Consider the following 19,778-nt stretch of genomic DNA (forward strand, 5'->3'; position numbering starts at 1 on the left):
CTTCCCATCGTTTCCCATAAATAGTCGCTATATACTTCTGTTATTTCAACTGTAAAGGAAAGAGCGTAATAAAGGCCAGTTTAAAACTTAATCGTGCCCTAAGGCTTTAAACTTGCCTATCGAAATAGCTAATTCCTCTGCAATTTGCACAGTTGAATGATACAAAACATACGTAGACACTACGAACTCATTCTACCGTTTGTACTAAGTAATAAATACGCGTTTACATTTTTTTACGACCAAACTACATGCCTTGTACGAAGAATGATTCTGAACTAATACATATAACTTTCCGTGATGTTAATTGGACATATAAACCTAAATAAACTATAAATATAAACCTAATATAATATATATAAACTTCAATTGTAAAGAGACGATTGATGAACGTTTGACATCATTATGTAATTCTGTTCTTCTTTCTGTTATTCTGCATCATCGAAACTAGTAAGTCTTATAAAAACTTGATTTTATTCTTACTGCACCAAAAAAACCTTGTAAATAAGGTTTTTTTTTGGTGCAGTACTTTTTACCATAATTTTCTAGTAATGATTGTCCTTTGTTATTTTTGCCCTCGCTCGTTACAAGTAACAAGTTTCATCAAGTCTGATTTGCTTTTTTGTTTTACTAAACCACAATTTGTACGAGTAATAAACGTAATCTTCATTTATACTCATTTGTCAGAAAACTCTTTCACATTATGTAACTTAGATGCTTTATTATAACATTATGGAACAAAAAGTCAAAGGTAAGTCAAAATGGCATTCTCTTATTTATAAAGCCGGCTACACACCTTCATTTTTTGGTCCGCCCGGTAGGGGCGCTGCAGGAATTCTTATACAATCTTGTCGTTTACGTTACTAAACTTACTTTTTACTGAATAGTTTGACTTTCCAGTTAAAACTGAAGTTCAAACAATAATGTTAAAGTAATTTATACTGTAAGTTTCCCTTGAAAAAGTATACAGTAAAGACAGACAAATGGACCAATTAAAAGTTGCACTTGTGTGACGAGAGTGACGGTCTGCTTAGGCTGTGTGACATAGAACGCCTTGTCACTTTCTACAAGGTTATATACGATAGTGAATCTTAAAGTAAAGCTGATAACTTTTAATTTGTTTTTTACATTAGGTACATAGGGGTCTAAATATCAAAGTAACAGGGAACAAATCTTTACACTCATCTACAACAATATTACATTATATAAATAAATATTCAATTTTCAATTTCAAAGTCGTTAGTTTGCCTTGATACTGGTAATATCTCAGATTTTTACAAGTTAACAAATAAATTCCACCAAAATGTTTGATATTTATTTCAGATGTAACTCAATAAAATTGTATACATAATAAATGAATAAATAACATTCATTTTTATAAATATAACTGATACTTAAGTGACTATTCACCTTTGCGAAATGGACGTAGGTATGAAATGAAATCTACCTGGAATTTGTATTCAATGTCAGACCATATCCTAACCAAGGTTAATAAGTATAAAAATAATGTCAAAAAAGTGATCAGGGGATTAAATTATACTTAATATTAATTTAAAATACACTTTATAATATTTTAACAAGAAATAAAATTAAAATTTAGTTTCTAAAAACAAGTTGCAAAATTTCTTAATATCTTGGATGTTTTTTTTTTAAAGCTCTGTAGCTTAGATTATGTAACAGGCAACTTTCGAATTAGTATTATATCAAAGAATAACGTTTGAAGATGCCGCACTTAATTAAAAATGATTTAAAACGTAGCCAATTATCAGTGAAATCAGAGCATTAATTTAAAATTAATTCTACGCGCTGTTAAACTTTATTTATATTATGGGTATGTTTAGATTTTTTATATTTAATATAGTACTAACATTAAAATAAAATGTAAATAGAACTATCGAAAAACAAAACTAATTCGCCAACTTGAGTTAAATCAGTCAACAGAGATAACATGTTTTTTTATATTACAATGTGGCAAACGAACAAGAAGACACATGAATTCGCCGAAATGGCGAAGCGACCGCTGCCCATAGACATGCGCAATTGCAGATGCGTTGCCAAGTGTGTTGTATGTTACTACAGATATATGTTATTACAGATGTTTGGGAAGTTCAAATACTAGTCAGTCGATAAACAAAAGCATGTGAATATTACAGCGTGTTTCCACTGTCGAGACACTTGTATAAAACATATCTTCATCCCTCTGATTATCTTTTAAAAAATAGAGACAGCAATATAGACGCGTTTTGAAAGTCAATTTTCACGGTTACATCAACACATTGTACTGGGAATCTTTCATTGTGGTGTCATTGTTGTATAGAGGTATTGTCGTTCACAGTGACGACGTTATCCGAGAAATTCAATGTAACAGATCCTGTTAGATTATGTACGATTCTTATGAACTATTCTAAAGATATCTTGTAACAAAGTGTTGAGTAGGATTTAACGTAGTACATAATTAATTCGTACTTATCGATACTACAATTACAACGAAGATAGATTTGATTGTTTGCATTGAATGGTTTTTAAAACTACTAAATAGGTTTGAAAGATTATATTACGGTTGGGAAGGTAACAGCAATTGCAATCTTTACAAATTGATAAATGTTATAAACATAGAGAACAAGAGAAGAAGAATACTGGCGATAAATTTATAAATAATAATTTTATACCAAGTACATAAGTTATATTTCATAAAAATGCATTTGTAATAAACACAAGGGTGACACTTTTACCGAATTGAAACGATTATGTGTTATTTTATAATAGAAATATGTAATAGTGTGTGATCGCGCTGAGAAATCGTATAATGAGCACTTTCGGTGACGCTGAGCGAGGTCGTAATGCTGGGAGAGTCTCGGATTGCGTACATATTGTCAACAATACGCTATTAACAGAGCAAATGCTACAGCTTCAGTCAGCGTATGAAATTGAATAAATATTAATGTCTACTACGAGTATAATAATAATAATATACCTTATAATTTCTTGTTCTAATTGATAACTATCAAAGAGAAATTACAGTTATCAAGAAGTTACAGTTGTAGACGTTTAAATTGATTAGAGGTGGAAGGGTACAAAAATAATTATCTTTATTTTAAATTTTTTAATGTAAATAGCTTGATAAGTATCAAATTACTTTATTTAAAAAAGTAAATTTTATGTATTTATATGTTAAACTTTTGCTAACAACCTAAGTATTAAACTATCAAATACATAAATGAGAGTCAGTTTTAGAAAAAGACATCAAGTAAACACATTATCTTCCAAAACAGTACAGTGGACATCTGCTATTTAGAATTAAGATTATAAGATTGATATCGTTCATTCTGATTTGAATGTAATACAATTACGTCAATGTTCATTTGATATCCCGATAACGTATCAAGTGATCTAATGTCTAAATGGTCCGATAGAGGTCGTGGTGAATTCCACGGCAGCTCGGGGCTGGTTAAAATGCTCGCTGCGCCCGCGCCGCCGCCGCTGCTATAGTTTTGCGTAACCCAGAGAAAGTTGTGCGCGAGCTCGCGTTCGGTAGCGATTTTTTGGTGTATTACTTGTATTTCATTAGAGAGTCGACAACAATTAAGTGTAATTAACGCGTACTTAGAGGACTGTCTCGCGAATTTTCTAAACCATAAAATTACAGCCAGCATAAGTTCGAAATGATATGCTAAAGTCATTTGCCTTTACTAAGATGAATCGATTGCATTTTGTTAAATTAAATTTATTTAAAACACGAATTTAATTATAATTAGTCTGATTAAACTTAAATTATCAAATATAAATCGAGTTTGAAGAAGCTAGACTGGCGTGAACTTAGATACACTGACATAACGGCGATAGTAGGTAATTATGTACTTTGTCCACACTCTGTAGGTTAACGGTGACATACAACATCTGGAGATGAAGAGACTAAGTTTTATTTTTCAATTGATAATTTTTCCTGCGAAACGCTTTAGTAAGTGACGAAGTCATCGATTCCGTCACAAATAAAATTTCCTTAGCAGATACTTAAAGTTTTTGTTACACAAATGAAGACATCATCTGTAGTTATTAACTTTTTATTAATTAACTTATTCTGTTATCTGTTACACTTTTAGAGAACAGTTTTAATAAATTGTATATAAGAAATTTTAATATGAATGTTGAGTGGTACATCAGTAGAAGTAGGCTTAGGAAGAGATGGATAAAGACTGAGATGACGGAAGATAGGAAAAGGACAGGGAGATAATGTAATTTAATAAATAGTAATATCGCTTTATCTAATATATATGGAATAGATTGTTTTTAGTTGCAGCTTGTAGATATAATAAATTCTACCGGATGTAGACATACGTTGAATGTTACCAACCGGGAAGTATTTGTACACATTTATTCAATAAGTTATTTTTCTTACATTAGATGCAACTTACTAATAGGTTTTCATTGTCACTTTAGTTATAAAACTTGGAGTATTATTAGATCATATTTGAGAACCGTTAATTTATTTAACCTTATATTTTATTTAGGAATAATAGCTTATTAATGAAGAATGATAATTCTGGTCATTAAATTTGATCTTAACTTTGAGACAGTCGCATAATTTGTTGTTATATTTTATTTAATTATTTAAATATAAAACGATATAAAACAGATATCATGGCCATGGCCCAGAAAGCAAAATAACTGATTTAATTATTATTTTATACAATTCTCTTGTTTGTATCACATCTCTAGATATTGCCGATAAATAATCTTATATCCGATTTAAAATATATATCTCCAACAATATTAATAGTTTCTATGAAACACTTTCATACCTTTAAAATTTATGGCTTTTTAAAACGTATTAATAATTAAAAAGTTGCAGGTTTTAATAAAATAAAATGTGCTGGAAATATATTAGCTAATATTGTAAATTCCTGCATCACTAGGGTTGTGCCACATTTCCTAGTTATCGATACAAATAATACCTGACCCTACCCGACCGGTGTTACGTTACGTAAGCCGGCGATACTGCGCAAGCCGCTTGTGCAACGAGTGGCGAAACGACAGCCAGTAACCCAGTGTCCGCTGTTACCCGCCTCAAGGTCTGCAAGCCAACAAGCTGTCACATTGACAACAAAACAGCTTTTACAACATCACTGCTATATCAACTGCTATAACTGTTACTGTTAAGTCTGTCGTTAACTGCTATTGCTATTAGTGGCGTGCCAAATGTAGGTCCGTTGTCTATGTCTATCTTTCTAGTCAGGAGCGAGTCTCATTGTTGCTATAACTGATAAAGCATTTTCCTTTGCAAGTATACAATAATAGAAGTAACAGGAATATTTTCGCTAAAGAGGGTATTAAATAGGTTATTAATAGTACAATAGGGGACGTCAAATTATTATAATTGTTGTAATGTTATAAATAGAAGTTTTGAGGACGGAAGGATGATGTAAAATGTAAAGAACTTAGTGAATAATTAAAATTATAAAGAAGTTTCACGAGGACTAGACTTTTTTTTCTTAATACGAGCCACCGCCTGCGATCTTTGAAAAACAATTTCGTAAGAAAATTCATTTGGGCATAGTTAAAAAGTAGAAAAAAGCTAGAGTCCGTCTCCACATCACTTCTAACCTGTAATGTCACATTTCACACACTTTAATGACATGCATCAACATGTAGGTATTACAAATTTCCACGCAGTACGACCTTCATCAAAAGTCACGTGTAATTCTGTAGTTTTCCTTATAGATACGTCCATAAAATTTTAAAAAGGTCATATTTAAGATATCAAACATCACCTTTATTAATTCTCAGTAAAGATGAAACATACTTAATTTTCTTCTAAGTTAATATTTTAATGATTTTACAAAATTATCCTCAAATGTAAAATAATTCTATTTTAAATATATAAGAGTTGATTCGTAAAAAAATTACCTTACTTTGTTTCTATTATGAGTACGAAACCTATGTAATTACGCGCAAAATATTTATTACATAATTGAAAGCGAAACAGAAAAACTGACATCATAAATCTTTATTCCAATGACACCTCAGTATGTCATCAGTAACCAATTAACTGTGATACTTACTTACTACTAACAATGCAATAAATAAATGTCTTGCTCAATTGGACAATGATACCAGGAACATCTGATCTCAAATACTAAAGAGTACTAATATGAAAAAGAGATCATTTTAAAGTGGACGATAGATCACATATATACGGTATTTACTTTCTCTGCGTACTTCAGCCGCCGCGTACATGTTTATCAAGCGATATATAATATTGCAAGAATTGCGTCACGTCTCCAGCGAAAACATTGCAAAAACATGTCATCACTTGCACTTGCAAATAGACTTGATGAATTACCGTAGGTTTCTAAGACCAAAATCTCCGTTTAAAACATATTGTTATCTTTGCTTTGTCAAAGATAATAAGAGGGATGGATGGATTTTTAATTGGATACCTTTAAATTTGACTTCTATAACATCTAATATGTTTATTTTATCAACTAAATTGTGATTCAGTAAAGTATATGAAGATATACAGATCTATTTACATGTGTCCTTTGTGGTTTAGAGAGGAGCGTAGTCGGTCATGCGCGTTGATGTCTTTTTAATAACAGAACCAATGCTACGCAACTGAAGAATACTCGTAGATTTTTAATAAAACAAAAATGAATCTTATAACTTGATACTTAAATACTTATGATATAAAACAAATTATATAAAAACTAGTTGTGTGATAACATAATTTATTTTTTTATTTTTGCCTCATACTTACACAGGATTCCTTATGAAATTTTCTTTTAAACAGTTTCATAGTAAAGTAATGCTTGTAACGATAGTTAAAACTTTTAAAAGTAAAATAACGTCAATTTTTGACCAAATATATATCTTACCTTTAAGTTAAATAAAATATTTAATAATGTCAGAGGACCGTTAAGACCTCTTTTCCAAGACCAATGACCGCACAATATACGTGACAACAAACACACAAAGACTTCATGTTACTTGGAAAACACCGTGACGACTTCGTAAGGTACGGTGCAAGCTATTTAATTTACTTATGTCACAATTAAGTTTAAACTAATGGCTAGTATTTATAAATAAAACGATTGTAATTACAAGGCTTATGGTAAGTGCTGTGTAAGTACGACGATAAGTTGATTTGGTAAATTTTACAGTTGATGCACACAGTTATTAAGTTTTCTTTGGAATTTACAGACTGGCTTTCTTGAAGGTCAAAGTACTCTATTTGCGGTTTTAAAGGTTAATAATATAACCCGTCTTTGTCGCACAAATCAGTTAATTTACACGAACGGAACTAGGTTAAGTTCATTTATAAAAAAATGTCCGACATATTAAGTGTAACAGTATTGTGCCAACTGTTGATATTAATTACGATAATTTGGCGACGCCTCGTAATTTCTTTGGCAACTGACCCCAAAATACTAATTACATATTCAAGTTTTGTTACCAATTTCATTGCTTAATTGAAGTAATTATTTTCGATAACAGTTTATCAATAAAATCGAGATAGAAAGGCTTGTAAGGAAATGCTGTTATAATTTTTACATTTGGAATATAATTTCTTTCAATTATGTATAAGCAATAATATTTGAGATTAAGAGTATCTAATATACCCTTACTAATATTATAAACTAGCTTTTACCCGCGAATCCGTCCGCGGGGAATAAAAAAAAATAGAAAACGGGGTTAAAATTATCCTATGTCCGTTTCCTGGTTCTAAGCTACCTGCCCACCAATTTTCAGTCAAATCGATTCAGCCGTTCTTGAGTTATAAATAGTGTAACTAACACGACTTTCTTTTATATAATGGATGTTTGGATATTTTGGATATATTAATATTTGCTAGAAGGTATTTCCATAACGGATCAATGGATCTCGATAAAACTTGACATATATGTAGAACATAGTCTGGAAGAACACATAGGCTATTTACTAAGTTATTTTTTTTTAATTCCCGCACAGACGCAGTTGCGGGCGACAGCTAGTTTATTTATATGTGTGACTTAAGTAAACAAGTAAAATGACAAAACATTTATGTTAATGTAAATAGTTTTTACAATTTTCAAACACTCTGTATGTTTTATTTTAGTTATTTTGAACAACTTGATAAGTTCAATCAACAATATGAACAAATGTCGGTGTTAATTTTTTTTTATTTATTAATTTATAAAAGAAAATAATACATCCCTCAATAGAAGAAAAAAATTAAATAATCAAGGACAAACAGAAGAAACAATTAGTATTATAAAATATCCGACTCTTTCAAATGTATTAACTTAAAATATTTTAATATAGTTGCGGTGACATTTTGTAAGAGCGAGCGAAGGTCGTATCCGAATTTCTGCATTTAATCTGTTGCAGTGGCCTCGTCATTTGCATCGAGGAAGGTGACGACAAGATTCAGGCAATTTAATACCCGGAGTAGTTAAAATATACTCTTAAAAAACTACTCTTCTTGTATACATATATGATTAGATATTTATTATTTACTTTAATAAGTATTCAGATACATAAGTATATAATCAAAAAGTATTTGTTTCCCACTTAGGATCAAATATCGTAGAGCAAACTGTTACCATGAAAGGTTATTGTCTTTTGAGCGTCAAGTTTCATTGAAATGGGTAGGAAATTAATGTCCGCCACTGTAACTACAAAGCTGTACCTAGAATTTGTAGGACAATAAACCCATAAAGTTCAAGTGTATTTAACAATTATGCAAACCAACAAAGTAAACCGAATAAATCCAATAAGATTCCAATAAACATTTTCTTACCTCAAGCTGCGAACTTCTTAAAACTTAGAAAAAGTCTTTGCATTGATGTGCAATGATTGCAATAGATAGCATTCAACGAACGAGCCGCGCGTCGCAACTATTTCTGTAACCGTTTGACCGCTGCAGTGTTACCAAAAAACTTACGAAAATCTCATTACGCAACTGACATAATAGCAAATGCGACGATATCTACAGCAGTCTTCAGAATAAAAGAAAAACAACAAACAAAAAAGACTCACACTTCTAAAATTCTAATTGTGTTTCGAACTGTACTGTTTTAAAAATGGCACTCGCGGTCAGTTTACTTTTTTTTTTGTTTCCGAGCTGCGTGGCGTGCGCTCACGCACTGAGTTAGTCTCTCACTGGCTCCTTCGACTGCCGCATCCGTCCCCGCGGCGGGGTAAAGGTAACTTCTCAAAGTTTATTAAGTAAATGGTAGAAACAATACATTTATGGTTATAAAACGTCAGGATATGGGGATCAACTTTAACCAACATTCATATTATAAAATTACAAAACATATGTATGTTTATAAGTTAAAACTAAAAAAAATGCTGAGAAATAAAAGTACAAAAAGCTTGCAAAAGTTCATTGTGATCGCGTCTTTGTGTGCAATTGTCACACACATACACTGACAAACACGCAAACGGTCACAAGAGTCAGTTCAACAAGCGAGTACAGTCGATAACACAACATATTGTACAACTCATCCTTGGTTAAGAGATATTCAAACTTACGACTACAGCTTAAAGCCATTTCTCAAAGCACAATTTCAACTTTAGATGCTCATAAAAAATCTTCAATTGTAAAATTTATTTTAGCATCTTTTCATTTTTAATAGCAATCAATATAATGTCATACACAATACATTCAGAGGTTCATAAACAATTATTTACTTTTATTTTAAAAAAAAATATAATATGATATACTTAATATGAATGGTCTCTACAAGATGGCACAAACTCTTTGCTATTATGACTTTATTACTTTATTACTTTTTTTATATATACGAGTATAGTATTAAATTAGAGTATCATAATAAAAAAATCACAACAAGACTTTTGAAATAAAACAAAAACAATTTTCTAATAGTTTATTACAAAACATACAAATCTTGCTTTATTTACACTACAAGTTAATACACGACATATGTATGAACTATGTATGAAAATACTAAATATTAAAGCGAAGGGTTTTCTTAACAAGTTTTTGTACTTCAAGCGTCATCATTACAATCTTGATAAGCTGCGGATCTAACTGGTTATTTAATAACTTATTGTTGAAAACAATTTTTTCTCTTTGGAAACATCTTTAATACGATCGTTTGTCGAAAATAAATGGATGTATGAGATTTTAGGCAAATCAATTTAGACAAAAAATTAAATATCATACAGTAAAATAACATTTTCACTTTTGTACATCTCTGTACTTTCCCCGTCATTACGAGTTTACAGGCAACACGTTAAACGCTGTGGAGTCGGTCGTGTCAGTCTGTTTGTCTGTCAGTCGCCGGCGCCGGACCACTATACGTCGTTTGGGCTTTGGTTGACTTTTAATCTGAATCCTTTCACTTCTTACGATTCTGTAAATTTAAATTATATAGAATTACAAAAAAAAAACATAAATTCGGTAAAAAAGAGAAATTTCAAATAAAATATGTTGTCTCAAAATATTTACAAAACATTACAAATTATATACATTACTTACATCAAAAATTATTGATAAATAAGTGCTCTCACTTAAAAAAAATGATAAAGTCTCACATACCCAAACGAACGTTTCACATGTCATTTCTAAGCGGAGTGATTCCCAAAAGCTGTTGCAAGTAAACACAAATGTTCCAGTTAATTTCAACTCAAACAATATTATGATTTTGTCATAATTTTCTAACGTTTAAAAGTTAAGTCTCCATAAAAAAATCTGTTATCTTATTCACTTTTCTTTCTACAACTTTGTTGCTCTCTTTTTTATAGTACTAGGAAAATATCAACATTATTCATTAAAAAAAATTTCAATTTACATTATAAAGTTTGTACATTTGTTTTTTACTTGTACAGTTTTCAATGTGTAAACGAATACGTGATTGTTATCTTCGCTTAAATTGTAACTTAGATGCATATAACAACATAGGATAACTGTTAGATTTCTGTATTATTGAATATTGCTTTGTGATATATATTATACAATGTACATACACATAGAAGTCAATATGAATGAATTATTAATCAATGTGTGGTAACTGTGTAGAGCCTACAAGTATTATATGAACATGTAAGCTAATAAAACGCAGTCATCTACGAGACGACGTTACACTTATTGGTACAATTTTTAACAAGTATAACATCGAGCGTAAAAATCATCGTACAGGCGCTATAAGCAATCACTATGGTAATACATAATGGCACTTTAGTCCATCACTCTATACTATATTATTAACTAAAAGATTGTTTGTTACGGTTCGATTACACTCCAAAAAAAAATATCACATATAGTTTAAAGATGCTACTCAAATATGAATAAACGTATCTTATTACAGTTCGTTATTGATGTATTATTTTGTGATGTTATTTTTTTAATTGCTCACGGCGCCTGAGAGATTTCATTAGCAATTATTCTAATGGTAACTTTTGCTATTTATGAGCTAGCTAAACATAACAAAAGTACAACTAAAGCTAAAGGTAACTACGTGAAGGTAATTGCACAATTTGCTTAACTATATAATTACATTAACTAATTCAGATAAATCGTGAGCACTGAATGGCAGATCCCGTGCATGCGCGCGCTGGCGTGTGCGGTCTACTGGTCTTAAGATTTGTTCGTTACAATCTACTTTTTGCCCGCGATATAGTTGCCAGCTTCGTCTTTGTAAAGGTCCTCGTTTATGGCATAATACGCCGGCGACGTCTGGCAGTCCACCTGCAGACCAAAGAATGAAATTAGATATTGGATGCAATACTTAAGCTTACATAATTGCTATTTTTTATTGACAGGATTGAGGCGTATATCAGTAAGTTGTAATCCTTAAAATTTAAGACATTTTACTAATACTATAACAGAAGATCTGTTGTTGTAAAGCAGCGACATAAGGGATCAACAAATATGTTCTTATATCAAAGTATTTCAGAGATAGCAGAGGACATGATTATAAGTATTGTTGTTGCAGGTAACCTTGTAGAACCAGTCGCAGACGCGGGAGCGCTGGTTGAAGACGGTTCCGGGCGCGCACAGGAATGAGTACATCACGTTGCCACCAATGCTCGGTACGCACCAATGCCACACCTGCACACAGACACACACACATTTGTGCCGAACTTTATGTGCAATTCACAAATTTGCACAAAACTCAAATATTTATGGATAGTAATAAAGTCTTTTAATTCTTGGTGTCATAATACTCCTTATCATCCCTACCTGGCAGGATGTCTCTGGATCTGCGTAGTACCCGGGTATCTTATCGTCGCAGGTGAATGACAGACCCTTGGGCACCTCCGCGAAGTCTGGGTAGTCCTCGCCCGCCACATACCCTTCCAGCGCCTGCAATAAAGTCTTCCTATTACAAACTACAAGTACAAATAAAAATGAAGTTAAGCTTACTCTGCAGAAGCAAATAATTAGTGCGTACTATCTTTCAACCACAGCATCACTTAACATCAGGTGGGATCGAGTTTAAGCGCTGGTTTATAAAAAATGAACTTACAAAATTTCCATATCTTAACTTTCCATATCTTTCAAAATACTGGGATAGCAATATGTTTTGTATAAACTTTTTGTATGCTGAACTGAACATTGCATCATCTTCATCCCCCTAGCCTTTTCCCACTCATGTGAGGTCGGCACACAAGGTTTTATAAAAAGTTTTTACGGCCAGCCGCCTGCCTGCCGCAAACCCTACTCGGTAGGAATATCTTAAAATTAAATCTATATATATAAAAGAAAGTCGTGTTAGTTACACTATTTATAACTCAAGAACGGCTGAATCGATTTGACTGAAAATTAGTGGGCAGGTAGCTTAGAACCAGGAAACGGACATAGGATAATTTTTACCCCGTTTTCTATTTTTTATTCCGCGCGGACGGAGTCGCGGGTAAAAGCTAGTATAATATAAAATTAATTATTCAAAATTCAGCAAAAATACAAATGAGTAAGAAAACTGAAACTAAAAAAGAACTGAACATTGTATATACAAGAATATCTTACAATGCATTTTTTTTTTTTTCAAATTATTTGTCGAAACAGAATGCAATCGTCTTAAAAATTGACTGCGGCCTCGTCCGCGCGGAATTAAAGAGTGATTTAATAATACATATAGACTATGTCAGCAGGGAATATTGTAAGTTTCCAAAAGTGAAAGAATTTTTCAAATCAGTTCAGTAGTTTCGAACAAACAAACAAACAATCACACCGTTCCTCTTTATAATATAAGGATAAATTATCGTCCAAATTATTCGAATACTTAATGTAACAGGTATTAAAGTCATGCTAAATTCAATAAAAAAACTAAATAACTATAAACACGAAACACTACAATTAAAATTGAAATTAATAAAAAAAACATTCCCACGATACACGACCCAGTGTCCTTTGAATCTTTCAATTATCAAAGTAATTATATTGTCTGTGTTTAATAACATAATTCAAGTAAATTCAGTCTAATTATACGAGTAGATTTGTGCTTTTTGCAGATTAAACCTCATACAAACTGTTCTATCAATCATTTTAAAAATGATGTAATCTATTTCGTCTATGTAATAAAGTTAAATTAAAAAGATTGTGAAATAATACGTTAATATGAGATAAATATATATCCAATATAAGTAGAAATTAAAACTCTATCAATCATAATTAACAGACTACATAATAACTTGAAGTTGTCGTGCGTTGATGTCTTTTACTACTTGTAAGAGATCATTTAAATTGCAATAATTTTACTATCATGGAAATAATGTCCTTTCTAATTATAAATGTTTATTTCAAAGCAGAATTTTCTGTTTATCATCTCCCTTGTATCTCCTTTCTCCTCTCCTTTGTTATTTTAGTTGTCTATAGGTGATGATCACTTCGATCACTACCACTTTGTTTTTTAAGAACTGAGTCATTAAATTATATTACATGTAGGATATAAGTTTATACTATTAAATAAATGGCAACCCTATGACTATTATTTTGTCAATTTTCATGTACAATAATGGCAGACTAGCGATGACGTTAAGATCGTCAATAAATGATAGTCTAAAAAGAACTATTCAGTTTTACATATTCCGCATATATATTTTGTTAATATTTAAAATAATACACTTACAGCTAGTGAGTGATCAATAAGGTAAAGTAAGACGGCGATGACACCAACAGATGATAGCCGCAGACCGCACAATCTCTGTTGCGACATTGTTCACACTGGAGTACTACAACTGGTCTGAAGAAATGCTGGAAATAAAGAAAATTAAGTTACTGTATAAGCCGTATTAATAGTCATCGAACCTCCTTGGTAGCACGGGAGAGGTTGTACGCTACCAAAAGATTGAACTGGCCACTAACACGACACCGCACGCCATGTAGGAATAAGTCGTAAAAAGAATAGATTTTTGTGAAATATACAGTAGACACATTAGTATAATGTATTAAAAGAAAAGCTGCTTCGTAATTAATCTGTATGGTGGTAGTACAGCAACGGCAAGCTATTCCAGCAGCAGCAAATGCAGCATCACCGCTATTATGTCATACAAGTATATTTAAAAGTTCGGAAAGGACATACAATTCTATTCTATTGTAACAAAAACATGAATAAATGTCCCTCGTTAATAGATTTGCAATCAATGAATAGAACAATAAGTCTGTCTGATAACTTCAAGTAAAAACTTCAATAACAATCGTAATTGACGTGTTATTAAAACATAATAACAACGTATGACTTTATGTCATGTTACCGAATACATTGTCATATGTATACACAATCACATGTCACACCTCTTTGCCGATTAATGACAGTATATAACATAATTAGGACTAGCGATCGCCTGCGACTTCGTCAGCGCAAAAAAAGTAGACTATAATAAAGTCGAGTGCGGATAAACACAGATTTTTTTAAATTGTTTTTTTAGCTATCAACTATATAAATAAATCGTGTGTACGAAAATTGGATATTTTTTTTTCAATATAACATACATATGTACCAATTTTTATTAATATGTGTGAAAGAGACCATGAGAAGGAAATAGGGGAACCAAACCACGATAAAAAAAAAAAAAGTTTGTTTAAGAATTGTACACATCCACCTTAAGAACCTCTATGATTTATTGTTCTTAATCATATCTCATTAGTCTTGGGATCCGCATCTCGTCGGCGTGCGGCGGGCAGCGGGCGGCGTGCAGCGGACCCACAGCAATAAACAATGTGGTAACCATCGTTACAGACCGTGGGACCGTCCATCTACAATGGGATTACTCGCTATTTTGCAAGGTTATTACACTGCTGACCCCCTTTGACTATCTTTAGCGCGATATATACGACTTAATGGAGCAGTAAAATTTCTACATCATCTAAATATTGTTGCATTTTAATTGTTGTGAGATAGTTTTAAATAAATTCACATCATATATTTTACCGGACTAAAGAGCTGAAGACCACGCCCTCGTATTGCACAAAATGTACGAAACATTCTAGAACTTTTTATGGAACTCGAAAAAAAGACAAATCTTCAACATAAATAAAAGCCCCACTTAGGAGACCTAAAATATAAGCCTAAATTATTAAATTTTCCAAAATAGTGTAAAAAAAATTAAAGACTGTTTAATGTCTGATAAACATTAAAAAGAAAGAAAACATTAAAATATTCCTCAGTCGAGTTCATTCGTACAAAAACTATTGTACTAACTAAAGTCACAATCTACATTCTGTACTATCGTGAAGTTTTAATTAGTTTTCAATAAAAAGTATGCAGGTGTAAAGTCGCGAAGTTCTTACGATCGTGGTGACACCGTGTGACAATTCCAAAGATGTCACGGCCGTGGCGCTCAGAGATGTGCGATTGGCGAAATTCAGTGCAAATGTCTTCAATTAAACAACTCATTAAGTTCAAGGTTATCTCCGTAATAATTAAATGTATGCAATATTAAAAACACTTACTGATAAATTTGACCTTACAGATATAAGGTTTTTGTATAAGTTTTTCTATACGCTCAAATATCGACAAATATATTGTACATAAAGAGTTAATCGGTCACTAAAATTAGAATAATCTTACTAAATCTAGACTAAGGGAGATCACCTAACATCTCAGAGTGCGACTGTGAGTATAATTTTCATAATTATGAGTAAATTGCAATAGTTTTTCCAGTCCCTAGGAAGGCCGTGCATTGATTGGGCAATGTTTAGACAATTCGTCGGCGGGATCTCACGCGAGCGAAATTGCCGCGTGTTATTACAGCAAAGTTTTTATCACTTCCACATTCATTTGTATTTGTTTTTGTCCATCTGTTTCGTTAGCCCTGAGCTAATGTAGATAGGCTTTTGTCACAATTGTTACGTATCATTTGATTTAATACATTTTCAATTGTGACCATGAATTATTAAGTGTTATTCAAAGAAATTATTAGATAAGTAATGGGTCAGAAATAATGTTAAATTATATTACTTAGCTGTTCAAGGTAAAGTATGGTTGTTAAAAGTCTAGGTTTGCAAAATTTCGTACTAAGGAATTAAGTAATCTTGCATCACTTATATCAAAAAATCATGTACAATTACAAGTAAACATTGAAAGAAAAACCAATGTAATTTAAAATAACTCATTAATCGAAAATGAAGACTGCGCATGATCAAAATACCAGAATTTGAAGCACAAAATTAAGCACAAATTAAATCATATTCATTGGTTCATTTAAGAACAGTTTATAGCAAGTACAGTTGTACTTTACCCAAAAATTATGGCCAATTTTCCAAATTCAGTTGTTTAGTAACATGAACATTTTAATGTTATATTTTGAGTGACCTCGAGATGTGTACTGCGCTTGCGTCAGTATCCGGCTGTCACTAACAAATGATCTGCTAAAACAATATAGTCTGTGACATTGTAAATATAGGTAGTTCAACAAATCTATCCTTTTAAGATAATAATTTGATATTTAGACATGTTATTTGTATATGAAGTGATATAATAAAGTACGACGACTGTGACATATGGGGTCAGTTTCAGTAGAGAAAGGAAGCAATGCCAGACTGACCGCATACCGCACGGCGGCTGTGCGGTGTGACAGTGACATAAGAGGGCATGTCCTGTATTCTGTTATATCACAGGGGGAGAGCAATTGTACAACTAGTATACAAAAAACAATGTTACTGTTAATTATAGTAGAAAATAATATGTTCATGTTTCTAATATTGGAAAGGATGAACAGAATTTCTAGAGTACAGTTTTACGTGATAAAAACTAAGATAAGTGAATAAAAAATTTCAAGAAAATTATAAGTAAAATTAATTTTCATCATTCCTCGATTATTTTGATAATTATTGGAAGATAAACTTTAAGAAAGAACTATAAAAGACTATGAGAGTAACAGAGTTTGTGAATGACTTGTTTTTAACCTATACATGATTATTTTTGTGGAAAGAAAAGAACATTTAATTCATTCTAAAACTAATTAAGTTATTATCGACTGATAGACAATTGAATTATTGTTTAGACAATCATTGTAACAATCATAAAGCAGTGACATGATTTCTCTGTAAATCAATTCGTCGTAATTACGTATACGATCTCGTAACGCGTATGTCTACCAACATATAAATTGAATCAACATGACATTAAATTGTTGAAATTATAAGTTAGTAGTTGTCGCCTGAATCCGTCCGCGCGGAGTTAAAAAAAAACGTAATATTAAAATTTCATGAAGATCCGTTGAGCTGTTCCGGAGATACCTTCAAACAAACAAACACATATATCCATCCATCTAAACATTCGCATTTATTATATTAGTAAGACTTAAATATGTCAGTTCATAATTACTACTTGATCTGATTTTAAACTTCATTCAGAATGATTTTTTAGAATACAAAAACGCAATTTAACTAACTCTCTTCAGAAACATATAAAACAATCTTAAGATTAACTTTCCGTGTTATTTTATGTCCATATTTAAGCTTATCTATTATTGCAATTTACTTTTATTTCTTATTATAATTATAGTTACATGCACATTAATTGTGCAGTTTTTTTCAGCTGAATTAACAGCAATAATTAGTTTATATAAGTGACGTGTACACTCTTTAGGCAGTGCTGCGTCGCTCGTGCGTGCCCGATGTGTGGGGAGTAAGGAAGCGGACACAGGAAACTATGTACACGCGAATTGTTTAAAAACAAACGTACATAACTAACTATCACATCAATTAAAATATTTAAATTTCAGATCTCATTAGACTATGCAAATTAGAAACATGTTTACTCTATATTTTTGCACGTATTGTTTTAAGATGGATTAGTAAATACCAGAAAAAATAATTGTAACAATTATACTATATAATAATTGTTTTTACATATAATATAAATGTATATTAGAGATAAATAAAAACACTAATATACATAATATACTTATATTTTTATTTTTAATTGTTATAAAAGTTGTGATTATGTACTTACATAATCACAACTTTTATAACAATTAAAAAAGATTTATCGCCATTTGAACAAAGCTACAAATAGTTTACGGTTCTCAGTAAAGAAATACTAAAACAAAGTATTAAACAAAGGAATGTAAAAAATACTTATAATAGTTATTTTTTTGTTCAATTTTGTGAATGCTTAATTTGGAATTGATTTATATTATTATGTTTAGTTGCGTACATTTGTAACTTTTCTATGAACTCAGATTTTACTAAACAAGGTTAATAAAAAAATAAACCGAGAACAATATATTATAGTTTTTGTCATATCCCAGATGTTAAATTTTTTTAAAGCCTAATTATTATTTAAAAATACGCGTATTTATAAAATTTAAAAATTAATTAAAAAAATACAATTAATTGATAATTTATTATTAAACTTAATTTTTTTAAAGATAAACGTAATAACAATTTTATCTTACATACCTAGATGTTGCTGGATAGTCGGGCAAGTCGGACAGTCGGGCAAGTCTGGTAGGACGGGAACTAACACGGGGCGCTCGCTCGCACACAACAAACTGACCCTACCCGCTTGCCTCCCGACAATATATACCATTGTGGAGATTAACGTGGATAAGACATATACAAAAATTTTATAATGCAAATCACTTTGTTGAAGCTACAAAATTAACTGATTTTATATTCATAATTTTAGAGTACAGTTTACCAGAAAAATATATTTTTGATACCATACTTTATCAATACTTATTACGTTAAAATACACAATTATGAAACCCTAAGATTAATCTCTCTTGATTTGTACTCTCTCATCCTTCGTTTTGGTTAATTTTGTATCATATTTTTAATTTTACCTGATAAGAAGATATTTAATACTTAATAGAAGGAATTATCCTATATTTATTGGATCGAATATGTGATAAGTTTAAAGGTTTAACTTATTTGTACGTAAGACCCAGTCTTTTTAATGGAAAATGTGTATTTTTAAATGTGTTTCATAGTGTCTCTATATTATTTATGTAATTGTAAATTATTATAAAGCACCACTTTATGTTACTATTTAAATATTATTTATGTGCGTTATCATTTAATTAAATCCACGTGCTTGTTGTAGTCGTATAAGCGATATAGTCGTATCCATACTATCTCAACGCGGCTCCCACGATCACCGGCCGCGGAGGATGGAGTTACAGTCATCTTACTTTGAGAGACAATATTAAGTTAAGTGGCGACAACATTCGGACTCTAATTACTACAAATATATTGAATAGCTTATCTCTCGTTGCTGCTCTTGCTCTGCGAACAACACACACAAATGGCATACCTTTGATTCATTCATACAAAGTAAATAGGAATGTTTCAAAACTTGTATGCATATATTTATAATGCTTAAGAT

At 31.3% G+C, this 19,778-nt stretch overlaps 2 protein-coding genes across 5 annotated transcripts in view; both read right to left on the reverse strand.

The window, feature by feature from the left end:
• Positions 1 to 9,142, reverse strand: part of LOC106715564 (cell surface glycoprotein 1) — a 36,297-nt gene extending 27,155 nt beyond the window's left edge. For 2 of the 4 annotated variants that reach the window (XM_045682353.1, XM_045682349.1), the window contains exon 1: positions 9,013 to 9,142. The gene's annotated coding sequence lies outside the window, so the exon portion shown is untranslated. Of the gene's footprint in view, positions 1 to 8,773; positions 8,978 to 9,012 lie in introns of those variants that run through there. The other 2 variants (XM_045682352.1, XM_045682351.1) reach the window with 1 other exon arrangement.
• An 879-nt stretch (positions 9,143 to 10,021) lies between these two features.
• On the reverse strand, positions 10,022 to 18,928 carry LOC106715589. Its single transcript, XM_014508908.2, has 6 exons — positions 18,851 to 18,928; positions 14,073 to 14,197; positions 12,185 to 12,307; positions 11,942 to 12,052; positions 11,604 to 11,689; positions 10,022 to 10,355 (listed from the first exon to the last, which is right to left on the reverse strand). Exons 2-6 carry the CDS (start codon positions 14,157 to 14,159, stop codon positions 10,214 to 10,216), a joined length of 549 nt encoding a protein of 182 aa, XP_014364394.2. The 5' UTR covers positions 14,160 to 14,197; positions 18,851 to 18,928; the 3' UTR covers positions 10,022 to 10,213.
• Between the last annotated feature and the right edge of the window lie 850 nt (positions 18,929 to 19,778).

The sequence above is a fragment of the Papilio machaon genome, chromosome 19 (assembly GCF_912999745.1).
Source record: "Papilio machaon chromosome 19, ilPapMach1.1, whole genome shotgun sequence".
NCBI classification, from domain to species: Eukaryota; Metazoa; Arthropoda; class Insecta; order Lepidoptera; family Papilionidae; genus Papilio; species Papilio machaon.

What these genes read in the sequence shown, in the direction of transcription:
- LOC106715589 (XM_014508908.2), bottom strand. Translation starts at nt 14,159, where the DNA reads ATGTCGCAACAGAGATTGTGCGGTCTGCGGCTATCATCTGTTGGTGTC. An exon ending in TTATTGATCACTCACTAGCT is followed by an intron (nt 12,308 to 14,072) that starts GTAAGTGTATTA and finishes ACTTTATTGCAG; the next exon opens with GCGCTGGAAGGGTATGTGGC. An exon ending in ATCCAGAGACATCCTGCCAG is followed by an intron (nt 12,053 to 12,184) that starts GTAGGGATGATA and finishes GTCTGTGTGCAG; the next exon opens with GTGTGGCATTGGTGCGTACC.